Genomic DNA, 19,843 nt, shown 5'->3' with positions numbered 1-19,843 from the left:
ACAATATATAACAAGGCCACAAAGACAATTTTGTGTATCACATAATCTGGTTCTTTAAGAGTAAACACCACCAAAGAGAATGTTCTTAAGTGCAATAACCTACAAAAGACTACTTCACTCAACATATTTTTCAGTATCAATTGCTTTCCAAGAAAATAAAAACCAGCATGTAGCAGAGCTACTGTTACCTTACATGATATGTAATGAAAACTATATTTCAGTTCATAATATTAACATGTAAAACTTTCTTAAATAAATGGCAATTATTCATCAATATTAAGTTGTACAGTGTGGCTATAGTTTTTCAAGAAATCTTAACTATATCAAGCATAATCTTCTAGTTTAACACATTTTGATCTCAGTTAAAATGTCCATTTCTTGTTAACTAATACTCCATAAAAATTATATTTTAGCAAGCAATAACCATCCCACTCTACCTGAAGAGCTGCTCTTCTGGAGGCATGACATAGCTTTGCAAACTACAGCTGAAATTACTGTTACATAGTCACCAAGATTGTGGTTCTCTCAGTAAAAGCATTATTATAACATATCTAAATCTATAATCAAAACATATTAGTAGTGTAGAAAATTTTAAGGTAAACGTGACCTCTAATGGGGTGCTTTCTCTCAGAATGAGATCTCAACTACCAAAATAATTTCAGGAATAATACTTATTAACAAAAATCTGCACCATATGCTTCTTGGGAACTGTTTCACTGCTAAATTTGCATATTATTTACATACATACTGCATAATTAGTCCTTTCACAAGACAGCATACTTATCATATACAATAAAGTTGTCAGTCACAGATAATGTAACACTTTTACTGACAGCTGCCCAGTTTTAAATGGAAAAGTACAGCTAAAACAAAGAATAAGCTCTGCATTAAGACTGTTAAAATCACCATGTCTGGGAATCTATAATGAAACTTGGAAGAGATACTGAAGTAAAGCACAAGCCACGGTTTCAATCATAAGCCTTTGCTAAGAGGCATTGGTAATTCCAAGGAAAGGAGTCCTCTTTGACAGATTTGTGTAATAAGTATAATTAATTTTAAAATAACATGTGAGCAAATGTTTTAAAAAAACAGTACACCAACCATTTCAAACTTGATGCACTGCTTCAGACTGAATTTCTTTCTCATTCGTAAATGTTAAAGCAGAACAACTTCATTAAATTTTAGGCAGGTCATTATATACTTTGCACAACTGTATTAGTTGGAGGCAGTGATAGGTGGGGAGAGTTCCACAATACCTACCTTCCGCTGACTGTAACTTCATTAACTCCATAGTATCTATGCCTAAAATTTACCCAAGACTCATTAGTATGATACTGGCCACGAAGATGAATCCTAACTTGTGTAGCTTTTGCAAATTCTTGGAGAGATGGAGTATTGTAAAAATCATTGTAACCAGGTCGGTGATTTGGTTCCGGAGTAAGAACACTGAAAGTTAGATTACCACGGGAATAAGGTGTAAAGCTGTTTAAATAGAGAGGAAGACAAATAAAAATCAAAATATCACATATTTTACAGAGTCTATCTCCTAATACTCTTTTTCTCAGAGAAGGTCTTCACTTAGCTGTGCATGGGGGGGTTTTTTTGTGTTTTTTGGGTAGGATCTTTATGTCAGTGAATTCTCGGTCATCAGATCCCCAGTCAGGGGAAAAGAAGTGTCCTTTATGTCTGCTTTTTTCCCAAACTGCCATGCTTTTCTCTAGATCCTAAGTTTCCAATTAACAGTAAAACCTTTAACAGACAACTGCAAAATAATGAACACCATGTGACTGATACAGTGCCACCCGCACCAAGTTTTCATAAAGTTTAACACAGTGTGTTTGAGAAACATGAGTTATGCTTGAACTACATAAGAAAACCAGATGACTAACATGGTAGTTAACAAGCCCATATTGTTAATTACATATCTACTAAACACATATAAAAACCATACAGAAGCAATTATATTTTGAATTCCAGAGTCACTGGAGTGTATCATCTCATTCAATGAGTGAACAGTTAGAAACACACGCCACCTTCCAATGAGTGAACTGCAAAGGGATTTAATGGAATGCAGCAGCAGTGAAAGTAAAACTGTATACATAAGCCAAAGAAGGGGAAGGACAGTCCTAAGAATTCAAGCAAAGGCTGAGTAAACAAGTAGATATAAACTGTGCATTTGCACAATTTGATATGAATCAAATTACTCTTAGCGAAGAGTAGAAACTTGCCTCTGCAAGTTGCAAGAGGCAAGAATGCCTGCTTATTTGCACACCTACATGGGCTCATTAAAAATAGGTATCCCATGACATCACCTGTCACCTGACACACAACATTCAAAAAATGTAATTCTCCCCACTTCAAAATATCTCTGAGCTTTTGAAAAATGAGATTCGCAGTTAGACTAGGTCTGCTGAGTCATACTCCTCTGTCTTCATGAAGGATCTTTGAATTTACTGTGCCCCTATCCAGGTCAGTGCTTCACAGAAATCCCAGTGGAATATATCTGTATGTTTCTCTGGGGGATACTGTCCTCTCTTCCCCGCCACAGAAAGTTAAATAAAGCATTTTTCTTCTATGACACATAGAGGCATAATGGAAGATGGGTACGAATCACAGGCTAATTACACAATCTTGGTATGGAAGCACCAGAAGGAACAGCAGAAGGACTGTAAGGCTGACGACACACAGATAAGCAGGTCAACCAGATCTTAGGGCATCTACAGACAGCTTTTCAGGAATCCAGGAAAACAAAGGAGATCTTAAAACAAGGGTCAGCCAATATTCAGACTAAGCAACGACTCAAGCCTCTGACAAGGGGAATAAAGGACAGTGAGCAACTCCTAACTGACAGAGGTGGTACAGGATGGATAAAAAACTTCAAACACTTTAATTTCTTAAAGGACACAGAAGACACATTCACTACTGGCATGTCGTCACCAAACCGCAAAACTTCAAGCCATATTAAGGATTTCAATGCCAAGGCCACTTGCCTTCTATGTCAACCCAAGAAGTCCTGGCTAGGCCACCAGGATACAAGCACACTGGTGTCTAAATCCTGGACAGACAATTTGGACACATCTTAGCACTTACGAGTGTGTGAGCACGAGAAAGAGAGAAATCAGTTTTGATTTACAATAAAAATACCTTCCCCTCCTACAGAAGTCTCAGAGCGAGCTCTGCTACACTGTTGACACAAATCTGGAGCATTGTTTCAACAGTAACTTCTGAGTACACAGAATATTCATCATTACAGGGTAGATTTCTTATCTTTTAAACAAAGGCTTCTGTACATCAGCTGTACTCAAAATGATTCATTCATATACCTTCCTATCATCATTTATGTCATAATTGAAGGGGAGAAATGGTGCCACTTACGAAACATTCATCCAACAGTTCATACTTAACTCCTTAGTTCTTTTTAGAAAATATACAAATCATATATCTGGGCTGGAAAGGCTATTACACCTCATTTGGGTTAATTTATCTAAAAACATTTGGCTATAAGAGATTTCCCTTCCTCTCTACCCTCTGCTCCAAAGATCATCAATAAAGCTCAAAGACCTTTGCTGAAAACTGGTGTAACTCAAACAACCTTATGCTCCTCTCCTCAGAATACTGAACTCTTGGAGAGCAGACAAAGATGCTGACACTTGAAAAGTCTTAGGAAGGTAGCAAAAGTGAAACAACAAGAAAAGCAAAATGCCTACAGCATTTGGTACTGTATTTTCTGACTGATTTCCAGGCAAGTACTAAACAAGCCTAATACTGACTGGCATCTGAAATCAGGCAAGAGATGATGCAATTGAATATATGTAGTAGTACAGGCACATATATGTATATGCATATATATATATATATATGCAGACACGCACGTGTGGGTGTGTAAAATTATAATATATAGTAACTGTATCTTATATATGTTATATGCTATACGTATGAAATGTATATTGTATGTATTACATATTTTTAAATTTGCATGTGCTGTTTAGTAAAAAAGTTTGCAACATGTTTCTAAAAGGTTATGGCCCTTCTTGTCCCTCCTCCTCTCCAAATTTTACTTTGGTTCTTGCTCAGGAAGATTAAAAAGCTTCAAGATACAATTTTCAACCCATTTCTTACATGTTTTGCAAAATCAGTAGTAAGGCTGAGTGACTGGCTTTTGTATTGAAGTTTGGCTTCTCTTCTAAGGTTCAGAACAAGTTGCAGATCATAAGTAATACTTTCACTAGATAGTTTAAAACAACGTTCTATCAGTAGCTTCCTTCACTCTTCATCTCAGTGTTTTGTAATTCTACAGACAATAGCCCCTCAAAACACAAGCATGTAAGATTTCAAAAGTCTAGCTCAATAATAACAGAGGAATCAATTGTGTCACATTCCTCAATGTCTGAAATCTGATAAAGTGACAGATGACCTTTTGGCAAGCTTCAATTGAAAGGTAAAATTTGGGATCTTTTACGTACTCAGCAGCCCATAATAAATGAGTATAACAAATTAAAAGATTCTGTCTCATTGGGACATAGAAATGAATTGTGTCAGAATGTTACCTTTCAAAGTATCTGTATTATGCAGATAATACCCAACTCATACCTAGGAAGCTGAAGGCAGTTGACAGAGTCTGGTTCTTCCAGAGATCCATTGTTATCCATTCCAAAAATACTGCAATTTTTAGCAAAATACTGCCAGTCTTCCCAGTTTAGATCATCTCTCTTTTTCCTTTCAATTCTTACTGCTTCAGGGTGTGGGCTAAAGAACTGCAGTATAATATAGAATACCTAGAAAAAAGTTAACAAATTTATAAACTGGTATTAATAGCTAAGTTGTAAAACAATGGGAATATAAACTTTTTTAAAATGTTACAATATAGTTCGCTTTACCACTTACAAACAGAAAAAGAACCATTTTTTCAGCCCACACATTCCCAATTTAGAAAAGGTACCCTTTTTTGTTAAGCGAGCTCTTTGTTCTCTCAGGCATTACTACACAACTGAACTGTTGCATCACAACTTCACTTTTTCTTGAAGACCATTTGAAAATGCACTGCAAAGTCAAGTCCATAATTTGCTACAGTAATATTATTTTGGCAGAAATGAAGGGCATAGCTTTGTGTTGCCAAACATTTGATGAGTTGTTTGTCTGATAACAGGTAAATTACTATTTTTTTTAGGAATCTATTTTTAGCTTGGAATCTCGTCAAATACCTTGTGCTGCATTAAAGAGCACTTCACCCAGCATACTGCTTATGCAGAAATGTGAATGTGTCAAATAAGCCAAGTCTTAGAACTTCACAGACATTTGAACTCACTTTTAACTAAAGGACTAATTCTCACTTATGTAGCCAAAATCTGTCTTCAGATTTTTTCCCTTCTCCCCATTAATGACTAAAAAGAACAAAAAAATAAAAATTCTACTGCAGTCAGCTTTCTACCAGAAGCTATAAAATAAGCACCTCAAGTTTTAATAGAAATTGAAGTTAAAATTTACAAACATGGAATTAAAAGTGAGCAATCAATTTTTTAATATTGGTGTCTTCACACAGGATACCCACTCTGTTATATCTATTCCAGATTACTGCTTCTTACAACAGCCAAGGCACATCAAAAGAGAATTACAAGAACCACAAGGCATTCTGTTGCCTTTTACATTATTTCATGCCGATAAAGGAAGTTTTCTTCCTGGTCTCCCAAGGGTAACGACTTAAAGCATAATGGTTTGAATTTCCTCAAAAGTGTAATGAAATGCCTACAAAAATATTTTCCTAGTTTTAATCTAGTAAATAACAAATGCAATCTTCTCATTACCTGATACTGTCCATTTTGTAAATCTATTGTGATAGAAACACCATGATCCAGACCTGCAGTATTAGCAAACACAGATGAAATCCAGGTGGTCCCAATGTCATCATCATTAATGTAATACAGAGGATGAGCTTCTGCATCCAACCTCAGCACTCTGTCGTTAGTGGTATCATCTGCACCATTAGGGATGCAGTACCTCTGTATCAGTGGGTGTACCCGGGGGTGACTTCCAGGACAGCGGCACTCAGACTGGGTATGCAGATGAGGAAATTTTCCAGAGAATACCTCCAAAATATCTCTGTCACAGCATATAAAAAAGTAATTACATAGATGATAAAAAGGACAAGTGCCACTTTGTGCCTCTAGGCTCATAGACTAAACAAAATTCAGCTTAAATTATAGTAGAAGCTCTAAAGACCTTGTTTCATCTCACATATATGGGGCAATCTGCTAGGAATCAGGCCACCCACTGTCCCTAAGTAAGCACCTTCAGAAAGGTGTCTGTGAAGAAGCACTCTGGAGTTGCTTCCTTTGCTCCACAGCCACATAGGGAGCCAAGAGAAATGTGCTCCTTGTTGGTGTTTCTAAAGCTCAGTAGGATGAACCTAGCCCTAGATGCAAGGAGAAGAACTCTTAACATTTTATTATGGCATCATGTCTGACTCCAATCAGTGATCTGGACACTGTTCTTAAGCATACCATAGCACTGGCATATTGCCCATAATCACATAATGTCTGTTTGCACTCAAATCTTTCAAAAAGACGAGCTTGAGCAATATCACATTGCACCTTAGAAACCATGAACAAAAATATTTCCACTTTCAACTAACTTTAATACAAATGCCTACTTTTTTAGCTGACCCAGTCTGTGATAACTCTAGTTGCTTCTTACAGCCCATGTCAAAGCCAATGAGTCATTTTAGTTCCCTTTGACATCAGCAACTGAAATAGACAGACAGGCAGGTAGGCAAGCAAATAGATATATGAATGACATAGGCAGGTTATCTAAGCCTTTATCTGCTCATCTCTGGTGTTAAAGAAGGATTTTATGAGCCTAGCAGATAACGAATCTTTAAATTAAAAAAAAATAAATCTTACTTTTCCCATTTTCTTACTTTATCATTATTTATTTTATTTGTATACAAATAAATACTTGCTAGCTGCCACTACAAATTCCACTGAACCCAAAGTTACAGGACGTTTTAGATAGCCATAAACTTAAATTAATTTATACATAAGCAAGATTTTCCTTCGCAGATTATCCCAGATAAACATTTTGGACCAAGTTATTTGTGAATATATAAATACATCTACAAAGACATCATTAGATCACAACACTGTAAAATACCTTTTCTTTCAATTTTTAAACTTTATTCATTTCACTGCCTTAAATTGTAGTTCAAAGGATTTGACAGGTATTGCTTTAAAAGAATACAACCAACATGATTTTCATATAACTTAGAATTCATATTACTACTTTAAATTCACAGGAGTTCAGTTCATCGTAATGTCCTGCAGACAGCTGAGCTCCTAAGAAACTGCTCTACATCTTATTGAAAGACTATCATTAAGTAGCCTTAAGGTCTGCAGTCGTGAGTGTCATTGCATATAGCCTACCCAGAAGCACCACGCAGACAAATAGGACCTGACTACTTCTGGCCAGCTTGAATTGTCTAGATAAATCCAGCATGAGCTGGATAACAAAGGTAACATTTGTTTATAATGCGCTAGGAAGGGAGGCTGGAGGGCAACAGAAATTGCAGTGGCAACCATTATTTGGCCTCAGGGATGAAGGAAGTCAAAGCAATTGCCCAGGGCTATGTGGGCTGAGTTAGCAAAGTCATTAGTGGTTTATGGTGACAACCTAATATAGAAAGCAATGAACAGTTAAGACTACACCTTGGGGTAGGAGTGTGTGCATGGGGTGGGGGGGAGCATCAAGAATACCCAACACGGACATCTGATACCCTGGGGAAGCTGAAACCAGAGGAAAGGAACTGCTAAGCACAGGAGCCATGCTCACAGCCATGAAGTCAGCATCCTGACTGGTTGGAGTGCCTGTTTTCTTCACTAGGATCAAGTAGTATTAAAGTGGTCTTAAACTGGACTGGCCCATTATGCTCCCTTCCTCACCTCACAGTTCACATGGAGTTCTGGGAAAGCTTGGCAAATCTCATCGAGCAGGACTAAGCTTATCAGCACACACTCTTATGTCAGAATTATGATGAGCTGATTAACATCTAAATAGTTTATAGGCATTGAAATCTAGCAACTGGATCTACTCTTTGCAAGAACACTTATGAAGTCAGGTAGTAACAGGGACAACAATAACAAGGAAAGCACATACTTATTAATGAGTGTTGAGTTACACCACATATATACTACATATACTAGTCTATATTTAAGCTACAGTTCAAATGCAAAACACATTGAATTGTTCAATTTCTTTTAACTCAAGATGTTTCAGATTAAAAGTCATCTTTGAAATGAGGTTCAGTAAGCTGCATAATCATAAGTGATCATCTGAAGGAGACACCAGAAAAATTCTATTCTTCAGGAAATAAGCATATTGTAATCTATTCTTTCTTCTTGGCTCACTTCTATTTTTTTTACAAAAATAAATGTTCTTTACCTGTTTGTAAGTGCCACTGGATAAAATCGAAAATCTTGCATTCTTCCAACAAATTGCTCTAAACCTAAGAGAATATACCATAAATAAGTAATCTATTGAGCAGAAGGCAGCTTTGCACTGCTTAAGAGCACCATCAATTCAGTACTCGGAGATCTCTTTTGCACAATTACCCCTCCTGAATGAAACCATCTTGGACCTGGACAAAACTATAGAGGACAGAGACTTAAATTTTTTTTAGAAGAAGAATGATTTATAATAACTTTATAAGAACATTTTGTACCTATCTCTTTTCTGATTAGAGAGGTGGCACAAGGATTGGCTCATTAGACAGAAGTAATGAGCCAGTCCATGTGCCACCTCTAATTAGAGAAGAGATACAGTAGGTACAACGGTACCTATCAATTTATACAATAAAGATAAAAAGCATTTCAAAAAATTCCTTTCTTCTATACGTATATTAGTTATCCAGTATTCAGAATCAAAATCACAACAAAACACATTTCCAAATAAAAGCTTTAAAAAATGGGGCACAGAATTACTTTCTTGCCCAAGAGCGAAATAAAGTTGTTTAAGTAACACACAGTTGTATTTAGGAGTTAGCTTCAAATTCTTCATGTTCCTGAACAGCAATAGGCAGTGCTCTTAGATCTGCAGAGCCAAGATTTTGTGAAGAGCAACAAAACATCCCCCAGCTGTTTTGCAATGATCATGTCATGCTATAGTACATATAAAATTCTAGATGTAGACAAAGAGTAACACTATCAGGCATTACTAAAGGCTGAGGGGTTCTCATTCTGCTAGTGGTTTACGTGAGCACTGATAGAAGTGAAGAACATAAACAGTCATAAATCTTCAGCTCTATCCCTGACTCTGGAGGAGTGTAGTCTAGCAGCCATGCACAATCTCATTCTGAAATAGTTTCATATATTTACTCAGAAAAGCTATGATTGTAAGTTAATGGAATGTGTCACCTTACAGAACTAGGTGTTCAAGAATGCAGGAAAACCTACCTATATGCAGTAACACAGAATAAATTATGAACCTACAGGATCACCTACCAAACTTCTATCTTTCAGCCAATCTTTTGGAAAGCTAATTGTACAAAACAAAGTTTCTCCTGCAGAAATATATTACTTTTCAGCACATAAATAACATAAAATTACTCATACAGGGTTTTTTAACCACATTGTGCACATCTTGTTTTCAGTATTCCAGTGTATTCCACTAAAATACTGCAAAATTTACCTGTGAAACTTTGTCCAATTCGCAGTGTACCATCAGTATCTGCAACTGTTCCCACAAGAATCCTTGAATCAAAAGGTGTGCTGTCATCTTCCCAGCCATTCAAGAAGAAACTAATTCTCCTGTGATGCACCTACAGAATCAATGCAAATGGGCAAACACACGCTTCAATATGCAATCACTGATTTCTTTATATGTTGCATCTGTCACTGATTAACCGTTAACATTACTTCGACCTACTTGCTGCATGTCTTTATTTTCTGTGCCTACTGAAAGTAGATACATTCTTTCTGTCCATCCATTAGCAATCCACTTAATAAGATCATCACTCAGATGCACAGAGTATAACATTTCTACAGCAGTTAAATCAAAGAGGAATCTACGGTACAGTGATCTGGTGGGGAGGGGGAAGAGAGGAAAAGGAGAAGGGTCTGTTTCACAAGGTACGAGGCTGGTTACAGCTACTTCACCACTTCAGGCCATGGGCACATGTTACAGCTGTCAGGGCTCTTCTCGTACACATCAGCTCACACAGGCCTCAAGGGGCTATCTACCATACTCAGGATAACCCAACGCAGCATGTTTCAGCCAGGCCTCTAACACCCCTCCAAAATGCCTCCCTAACCCCAGCATGTTTCTTTCTACAAGGGCTGAAGGGGAATGGTATAGGAACTGGCTACATCTGCTTTACACCTAGTGGGTAATTCCCTTACATCAAGGGAATCCTTGGCTAGGAATATGCACTCAGCCAGCACCCCAGGGTACTGTTTTCTGCAAGCGTTCCCTTCCCTGCCAATTCATTTTAAACTTGAGCTAACATTCATAGAAATACTTTATGGCATTGTCCCAGCTCCACAAAGTCACAACATGCTGAGCTTTTACAAAGTACATTTTTTGCACTAAAAATCCTCATGTTTAGGTTACATAAAATTAGAAAAGGTTTAATAATATGAGAGTGCACTTCAGCTTTGCAGTTCACGCAATTCAATACTCATACAAAATACAAGCACATACAAAATGAAAACTGGAGGCATCATGGCTATAGTCAGCTTCCCATTAATGAAGTTAGTTATAGAAACTAAGTTCAACTTACTCTGCATTTTGAACTCTGTTGAATTGTTTACTGAATAAACTTAATCTTATTTATTTGAGAAAGTTTTTTAAACAGAAATTACTTGATTTTTAGCAGTATTTAGCTTGTATAAGGCTTATTTCCCATGAGAGGTTGTAGCTTTCAGATTCTGAAACATGGTTTTGTCGTTGCCAATTTACAGAGCATTATTTCCATTTTGTAGATATGGATGCCTGGTGAATTGTGTCTACAGAGGCCAAATAAAACTAGAGTGCTTTAGCCTGTCCTGATACCCACTTTAATCAAAACAAAATAAACCTGGAATAATCGCTTCCATAAGAACAATATATATGTGAGGACAAACATTAGGTTTACAAGCCAGAATAATCTGTTGCAAAGAGGGAAGCCAGAACCTGAAAAAATATCAGTTTTAAAACAACAATGCTATTCTACCAATAAAGTCTTTTAAATTTTAGACCAAGATAAACAGACACAATTATCTATAAATCTGAGCTCAGATGATCAGCATCAGTGCCTCAGACAACATGAGTCTATCAGTATTTTAAGAAAGAAAATATGAAATGAGATGGAGGTTTTTGTATGGATTTTATTCTTTTTTAGGCTTCACACAGAATTGTACAGACAAATTTTTCTCCTTAAGCTGCACTTACAAACATACACATGCATGCTGAGCTTTATTGCCATTTCCAGACTCAGTCAATATTTCCCAAATTTAGACAGGAATATTTATTGCCCTTCCACTGATGGAAATTTGAAGGCTATTATCATAATTACTAGGCCTTGAGATTTGTTCAAAAAGTTATTGCATATGGATTTCACCACTCAAAATACATCTCTCCATTTTAAATTATCCTTTGTGTTGACACATCAATGTCCTAAATATAACAGTTTTTTATTTAATTTTAATTCAAAGCCCTCTAAACATCTGATGCCCTATTTGCAAGAGCCTAAGTATATGTGTATGTGGTGGTTACATTGCATTTTTTTTCTGCATCACATTTTTTACAGCCTGTTACTGTCATTTGGTGTTTGACTGTTATCATCGTAAAAGATACAGGCTTTTCTACTTTGTTATTTGTAGCATTATCTCATGTTTTACAACATCTTTGCACAACATGCCCGCACATGAAATATAACTAGTGAAAAGTTCTCAGTGGTATTAATGCATAAAAAAGAATGTGGTTCCATCTCTACTGTCTTTACCCAGCCAAAAGCTGATGAACAGCCAATTTTCCTTTATCACATTAGCACAGCCATGAGGGAAACACATTTGTTCTAGTCAGCTACACTAAAGATACTATTACCAATCTAACATATACATGTTTTATATCAGCAGTATTCTCAGAGTATGAGGGAGCCAACAATATATTAACACTAGCATGACAGTTTATTTAAGAAAAGAAAATTGTCTCTGTAGAGGGACAGAAGTTAGAAATGTATGGCTAAAGCTCAGTGTCACTGGTCTAATAAAGGTAATAATTCTTAAGCTTTCTTTATAGCAGGTAACACTCCTGTGGCAGCTCTGTCATATCATTCAAATAAAAATGTTGTCTTTTACAAGTTTAAGAGTACCTTTATTTTTAGTCAGATATGAAGCATGTTTCTGCTTTCCTGTTTTCACTGTAAAACATTTGTAAGTAGAATTCAGAAGCGAGTGCACTCATCCTGGCAGCTCCTTGCAAACTGACCATTTCAGCCGCAGCTTCTATAGGACCCGATTCTGCCTCCCCCAGTGGTAAGCAGAGTGCTTGTCTTCACGCACCCGCTACTAAAATCAGTGGGACTATTTATGACTTAACAGGGACAGCATTGGGCCCTAAATGACCAGGTATTTTTACTTGTTGAAAATAGGTGACTAATGACAATTTTAAATCTCCCTCCCCCCTCCCCCACCACCAATCTCTTTGTATTAAATAGGATTTAGAATAGTTGGGTTTAATATAGCACATCCCCAAGGTAGCCCTAAGCACTTTACAATGCTGAATTGGATATCAGTAGTGCAGTGACTGTGTAAGGCAAAGGCAGCAGTCATTATGGATTTGGCAGTAGCTCAATGTAATGATCCCCCTGCTGGTTATTAAAGGGGGTATGAATATCTGACATGGGAGGAAAATGTAGGAGGGAAACCATGTGTGGTATAAAAAAAAAAAAATCCCAGCGGGTCTCCATTGTGGGAGGAGAGGAATGTCTCAAAGTTTGGTGTCAGTTTAGACTAAGCTAAATAAGGGGGAAGGCTGGCACCAAATCGGCTGTTTGATGTGGTTATTTGAGGTCTCCTGACCATTAGTATTAAATTGCATACAATACCACAGAAATAAAAGATGAATTTCACTCCTGACTAGGACAACAGGATTATTCCCCTGTTGTCTTTATTAATAAAGTTTTATAGGAATTTTCCCCAAGAGAACCTCAGGAGATGGGTAGGAAAGGCTGACCTTATGGTTGAGCAGAGCGCTGGACCAGAAGCCTGGGACATGAGCGCTCTAATCCCAGCTCCAAAACCACTTCTCCCTCCTGTGCTTCCCCATCTGTCAAATATTTCACAAATCACCTTACAGGGATGTGGCAAGGATTAGTTACTAAGATAAATTCACTCTGTAACTACATTAGCCTTTGCCAATGCAGAGCGTAATACCAATTCCAAGCAAAGGAAAAATCCATTTGATGGTGAACTGAGATGGTGAAAGATATCCACAGTCTTTCCTAAAACAGCATTCTTGTTATGATCCAGAAGAGTTTCAAAGATGAGAAGTGCTGGGCCAATGAGCTGATAGGCAAGTTCCTTCAGTGCATCCCAAATGGAGCTCTTATGGTCCTCCATCACAAGCATATTGCCCATCAGAGCCAGCAATACCAAATCCAGCCACTTCTTACCTAGGAAAAATTCCCTACCCTACAGGTCACTGTAGTGCAGAATGAACAAGGGCACACTGAAGGACGAGCTATGGCTTATAAAATGAGATAGGGATAGAAAAGGCAATACAACTGTTTATTTTCTCAACTAAGTATCTCTGTTACTCAGACTCTACCCATGAAAACATAACTATGAAATTTAACATTAATTTTGCCACTTGGTTTGGACCAGGCAGAGCTGTCATGTAAACAAAAGCCAGTATTTTCATGTATTGACTGCAAACAGAAACTTCCACTAAACTGCAGTAACTTGTGTGGCAAAAAAGCAGCATCACAACCAAATACTGCACTTCAGAGCAGTTGTGCTGCTAAGACTAAAGGACTAACTGTAGCAAAAAGCAGAAGCAAGGGAGCATATAGGAGCATGGTAAGTGCATATGACACTGCTCCTGAATACTTTTGAACCTCAAACCACTGGTAGTTTAAAGATTTCATCAACCAGACATGGTTTCTATATATTTAGTGGCTTTCCATGGATTTCTTTAGCATGATTTTGTATAGCTGCTCCTTGAATGCAAAAACTTATACTTCCCCCAAAGGTGCCCACTATACAGATTGATTCAAGAATACTGTGTTTTGTTTTGTATTTTTTAAGCCTTGAACTGTGTGTTATCTATAGGTATAATGTATAACAATATAATAAATGTATAAACAAATACATAGTATCACAGGGATAAATAAACAGTATAACAGGTATAATAAAAATATTTAATATTTCAATAAAAATGCTTTTCAAAAAAAGCCTAATAATCCCCTTCATTAACACAAATGCAGAATACATTTTGAGTATCAAGTAAAAGACATAGTTACATTGATTCCCCTTTGAGCTAGATGGCACTTTCCAAGATAAAGCAAATTTGGGGGAATTCTGAGACCTTAACCTACACAGTTTTGGCTTTCAGGTAATAACTCATGTATATATTACATTACAACAAACATGTGTGATACCTGGCAGGTTTAAGCAACATACACTCCTTTTTCACACACGTTAATCATCCTGTCATCAAAATGTCCTGTCACATGTATACAAAGGCATCCAAGACATTTCACTCAGAATCACAGAATCGCTCGGTTGGAAAAGACCTCTGAGATCATCATGTCCAACTGTTCCTATCTACCCCCTAAACCATATCCTTCAGTACCTCATCTACCCGATTTCAGTCTCTTCCACTTAGAACTGCATTGCACCATTTCAGTCAAAATAAATTAAATCAAGTGAACTATTCTTCAGTGAACAGTAAGATTTTTTCCATTAAAAATAAGTTATAATATTAATATGAGACGGACATGGAAAAGAATCCTTTTTGTTCCATTAAAAATAATAAAGCACATCTAAATATATAGCAGAGCTCAAGATAACTAACCAGAGATCCAAACTTCGCTGCACTAAATCACATACTACCAACAGATGTGGTAGTCCCCAAATGTTTTAGAATTTATAATTATTATATGCTTCAAAGACATATCTGGTTTTTAGTAAGTAAGCTTTCCCTTTAGGTTATCTTTCCTATCCCAATATTTAATGGCCTGGGAAACATTTTTTAAGATATTGCAGATAAATTAAGGAGACTTATTTCAAGACAACATTAATCTCTTCTACTGGTTAAATATACATTCTTCTTACACTTATTCATCATAGCTTCTAGTAACCATAAAATACAATTTAGTCTTAAAGTTTATTCTCATCATCTATTGTTCTAATAACTAGGTAGTATCTGTCAAGACAGATGAAGAAACCAGATCGATTTCTTCCCAGATTTGCAGGCCATAAATGAGAAGTTCCACAACAGAGAGAACTCTGGCACCAAAAATGAAAATAAAAAATCTTTTCCAGTCATTCAAGCCAAAAGATACCAACCCTGGCCTATTTAGTTATCCAGCCAACTTAGTGATGGCAAACATTTCAACTGTAACTTCAGCTCTTAAGACTCTAGGTACCATCAAAGAAAGTCTCAGATGGCAGGGGCAGGAATGACCGAGACATATAAAACAAGGACAAGGACCAAAAATTCATCTTCAGATAAGTACTAGGAAATTGAATACATTCCAGTACATGCAATAGACACCATTGTCTTCAAATGAGATGAAAATGCAGCAGTTCACAGATCTATGATATATACCAGTAAACAAGATTCTTCCAAATATCCAGTACCTGCAAACTAAAATTAAAAAAAAAAGAGCTAGCTAATTCTTAAGTTAAAAATGCAAAATTAGCTAGCTGCAAATGCAAGCCAAATTTAAAAATTAAATATAAACTAAAACATGTGAGAAAATAAGCAAATTCTCCTCCAAATAATTGAACAAAAAATAAACTGTAAGAAAACTCAAACAAGTCTGTATTAGTTTATCCTTTAAATAAGCTCTATTTTCACAGGAAGAAGTTTCTCAGAAATAGTAATAATTTTTGTATTATAAAGAAGGTGATACACAATACAGAGACTTTTAACTGCTTTATGAAGAACAATTAGGTAGCTATACAATTTACCTGTAAGGCATTAAAAATAAGATGTTCCATTTATTTTCCAGATCAGCAAACTGGCAGAAATGACCCCTCCCCTTAGTTGCTATAAAAGCTACAGCAACTCCAGAATCAATAAAGCTACAAAGGCTTTACAGAGATGTAAATGAAAGCAGAAGTTAGCATAAATGATTTGCTTAATCATTCAGAAATAATGAGGAATCAGAGATTATGAGAAATCAGAAGTTGTGACTCATCCAGCTCAAAAATTACTACACAACGTACTGTTACAATTGCTCACCATCCCTTAATTTAGTATGGTTCTTATAAAAGTTGCTGCTTAAACATAGCTTGCCATCTGTAAAAATAACTGAGATTCAGAAAACCTTTTTTTCCATCTAAATGTCTTGCAGATTTGTTGCATCAGGAACTTTTTCAATGAGTTGATTCTATAGAAACAGACAGCGTATTAACACATTTTCTCCCAAGGTGAGAAAACAGATTAAGGTTATGACCAAAATGACAGGCCTGTGGCTTCCTTGAATACTTTAATAGAGTCAACAAATCAACAGTGGTCACTGATGACAACAGATGAGGGAAGACAATAGATGGAAGGAGGGGAATTAGTGATGCTGCTATAATGGTCTAATCAGAAACTTGAGCATAAAAATCTTTTTCACCTTCAACCTGTCTAAATATGCTCTTTTTGCTTGCTCATACAAAGATATACAGCATATTCTACCACTGGGGGACATGTGGGTTCACATCTCTATTCTGCCAAAGTAGGTGTGAAACAGAAGCGCAATAGTTAATAAAAGATAAAAGATTTTTGCATATCAAAGAGATGAGACGCACATAGTTATGTATTTCAGTATTTTCTTGTATAATTGCAAATGCCACCAAAGCTGCAGTTACAAAGGCTTCCACACAGCTTTAATATTTTGTAAGTGAATTTTTGTAAAGAGGAAAGATCAGTGATACAGACCTAAGCAACACAAAGTGGATGAATGGAATTTCGCAGAAAAAAACCTGCATGAAACCATTAGCATGAATCCAAGTTTACTTCCAGCTGTGATTTAAGCAGAGTTAGTGACCAAAAACCACAATTATGCATTTTACGTGTTTAAGTCTGGATGTCTATGTGCCCCTAAATCAATGTATCAGAAATGGCAGACAACTTTCTGCCACAATTCCCTCATTGAATAAATTGCAGAATTTACACATCTTGAACATCCATCTCAAGGGCTCCTTTCCTACACACTCAGTTCTGTCTTATTCTCCTTACTTTGCATTATTCTACTAATTTATTTCTCCTTTTAAATCTAGTACATTCACATTTAGACTTAAAAAAAAAAATCCACATAAAATGCAGTGAATAGAGGTAGGAGCAGATTCCATGTCCCCAAGGACTACTTTTCTCAAAAACAACGAACAAAGTAAACAGTTTATCCCAGAACTCCTCTACCCATCCCAAGCCTTCAGGTAATCTCTTTGTCAACCACCTCATGAATGCTCTAAAAATAAAGAGGTGCAGTAGTTTCCACAGCTTAACCTCTGCAGATGCATCAGGACTCCATGACACACTCAACCACCTCCTACTCCACACATTACACTCACCGCAACTGGTGCACAGTCTGCCCATGCCATCTCATATTGCTTACCTCTCCTTACAACATACCACGTGCAGATGAACCCAAATTTAAAACTTTAGCTGAATGGACAATTCAGGAAGGACATCGAGCTGTTGGAGCGGGTCCAGAGGAGGGCCAGGAACATGATCAGAGGGCTGGAGCACCTCCTCTACAAGGACCAGCTGAGAGAGCCGGGGCTGTTCAGCCTGGAGAAGAGAAGGCTCCGGGAGGACCTAATTGCAGCCTTCCAGTTTCTGAAGGGGTCCTATAGGAAAGCTGGGGAAGGACTTTTTACTAGGGCAGATAGTGATAGAATGAGGGGGAATGGTTTTAAACGGGAAGAGGGTAGATTTAGACTAGATATTAGGAAGAAATTCTTTACCATGAGGGTAATGAGACACTGGCCCAGGTTGCCCAGGGAAGCTGTGGATGCCCCCTTCCTGGAAGTGTTCAAGGCCAGGTTGGACAGGCCTTGGGGCAACCTGGTCTGGTGGGAGGTGTTCTGGCCCATGGCAGAGGGGTTGGAATGGATGATCTTTAAAGTCCCTTCCAACCTGAATCATTCTACGATTCTATGAATAAGCACTATTGTACATTTTTGTAGTGTAGGTACACTTTGGCAGTGATGATATTATTGCTAGGATGTTTGGGCAGATGTCTTACAAACATAAAATCCCTTGTGATCAGTTTTTTTTCATTATTTGCCCCTCTCTTAAAAACAGAGCTTACAACCCTAAGACAAAAAGAGTTCACTTCTAGTCTTTCGCTCTTTACATTTTATTTTTTTAATTTGGAATGAAAATTGAGACAACACAGAGGGAACTAGGCAGATCTAAAGCTTGGCAAGAGATAATGAATTTATGTAGCAAACATATGAGAACAAAAATAGGTCATGAGGAATTTGTCTGGGATCTTGCTCTCAAACACGAGATTGTTCTGAAACAAAAAAAAAAATGCTAATAACCATGTTAATAGGGACAGGGAGAGGGGGGATGGGAGTGATGTGGAAATTAAAGAATAATATCCAGGAGGACAAGCCAGCTCAGATAATTTATCTGCATAACAGTTGACAGACAAATAGCACCTTCTACACCAGTAAAAGAACCTCCTGCTGAGTTTGCCAGTGAGTTTGGTGCTGCTTCAGCTAGAACTCTGTCTTGATTTCAAATGCATTTCTCTTTCTTAACAAGTACAGGAGAAGAGTACTACCATTACAGTTACTTAAAACCTTCAATGGTGTTTTTAGATTTTTTTTGCCCATTATCTTGTATCTAATACAAAAGATACACACATAATAAAATTTATTTCACCTGATATTATTAAACTACTTTATTCACATTTTTAAATTCCTGTTTCCATATTCAAATCCTATACAACCCTCACATGACCAAAAAAAAAATAAAGACATTTTTGAGCTATAAGAACTCTGCACCTCCGAGCAAAATGAAACCTACTACCCACCCCTCTGTATTTCATGCCTTTGGAGCAACTTGGCTGCAAGCTCAAAGGAAAAGAGCAGAAGGAGATAGAGGCAAACTGCAACCCTGGCATCTATGCAGGTTTCAATGTGATGCTTTTCACACATCTTTGGTTCTCAAGCCAAAGAGCATTTTACAGAAAGAAAACAAACAGTGCTTGAGGCCATTCATTGCAACTGCTGACTTAAGTAACAGCACGGTCAGGAACTTTTCTATGATGATTTTAAAGAAGAAAGTGCATATCTTAGCATTCATGGTTAGGGGAGATGCCTTTACTTCCAACCATTCTGTCATTTTTAGAAGGAAGCCATGCCAGTGTAATGCTAAGCTGAGATTCATTATTGCACCATAGCCCAAGATACAAAGTAACTCTGCCCTCTCACACTGGAGCATGGCACTCTAGCCAAAATACAAAACTACAAATGTTTCAAAAAATTAAGTGGTTTATGTTTAGTTCATTCATATCAGAATTCAAGGTTGCTGCATTTCTATTCTTAAAGGAAGTTAAAATTAAAAAAATTCGCTTTTATAACCTTCTTAGGCTCTATAGGAAAATCACCTTTCAAAATAGGAACTTTGAGTTGTGAGTGGAAACAGT

At 37.0% G+C, this 19,843-nt stretch overlaps 1 protein-coding gene across 1 annotated transcript in view; it reads right to left on the bottom strand.

Annotated features, from left to right (window-relative positions):
* USH2A (Usher syndrome 2A (autosomal recessive, mild)) overlaps positions 1-19,843 on the bottom strand; it is a 103,956-nt gene that overhangs the window by 59,440 nt on the left and 24,673 nt on the right. The window contains exons 3-7 of the mRNA XM_010190705.1: positions 9,676-9,805; positions 8,431-8,494; positions 5,802-6,096; positions 4,591-4,775; positions 1,261-1,482 (exon numbers count right to left, since the gene is read on the bottom strand). Coding sequence (XP_010189007.1) covers positions 1,261-1,482; positions 4,591-4,775; positions 5,802-6,096; positions 8,431-8,494; positions 9,676-9,805 — 896 coding nt within the window. The remainder of the gene's footprint in view (positions 1-1,260; positions 1,483-4,590; positions 4,776-5,801; positions 6,097-8,430; positions 8,495-9,675; positions 9,806-19,843) is intronic.

The sequence above is a fragment of the Mesitornis unicolor genome, unplaced genomic scaffold, assembly GCF_000695765.1.
Source record: "Mesitornis unicolor isolate BGI_N332 unplaced genomic scaffold, ASM69576v1 scaffold46908, whole genome shotgun sequence".
Taxonomy (NCBI): domain Eukaryota; kingdom Metazoa; phylum Chordata; class Aves; order Mesitornithiformes; family Mesitornithidae; genus Mesitornis; species Mesitornis unicolor.
This window is presented reverse-complemented; position numbering and strand designations above follow the sequence as displayed.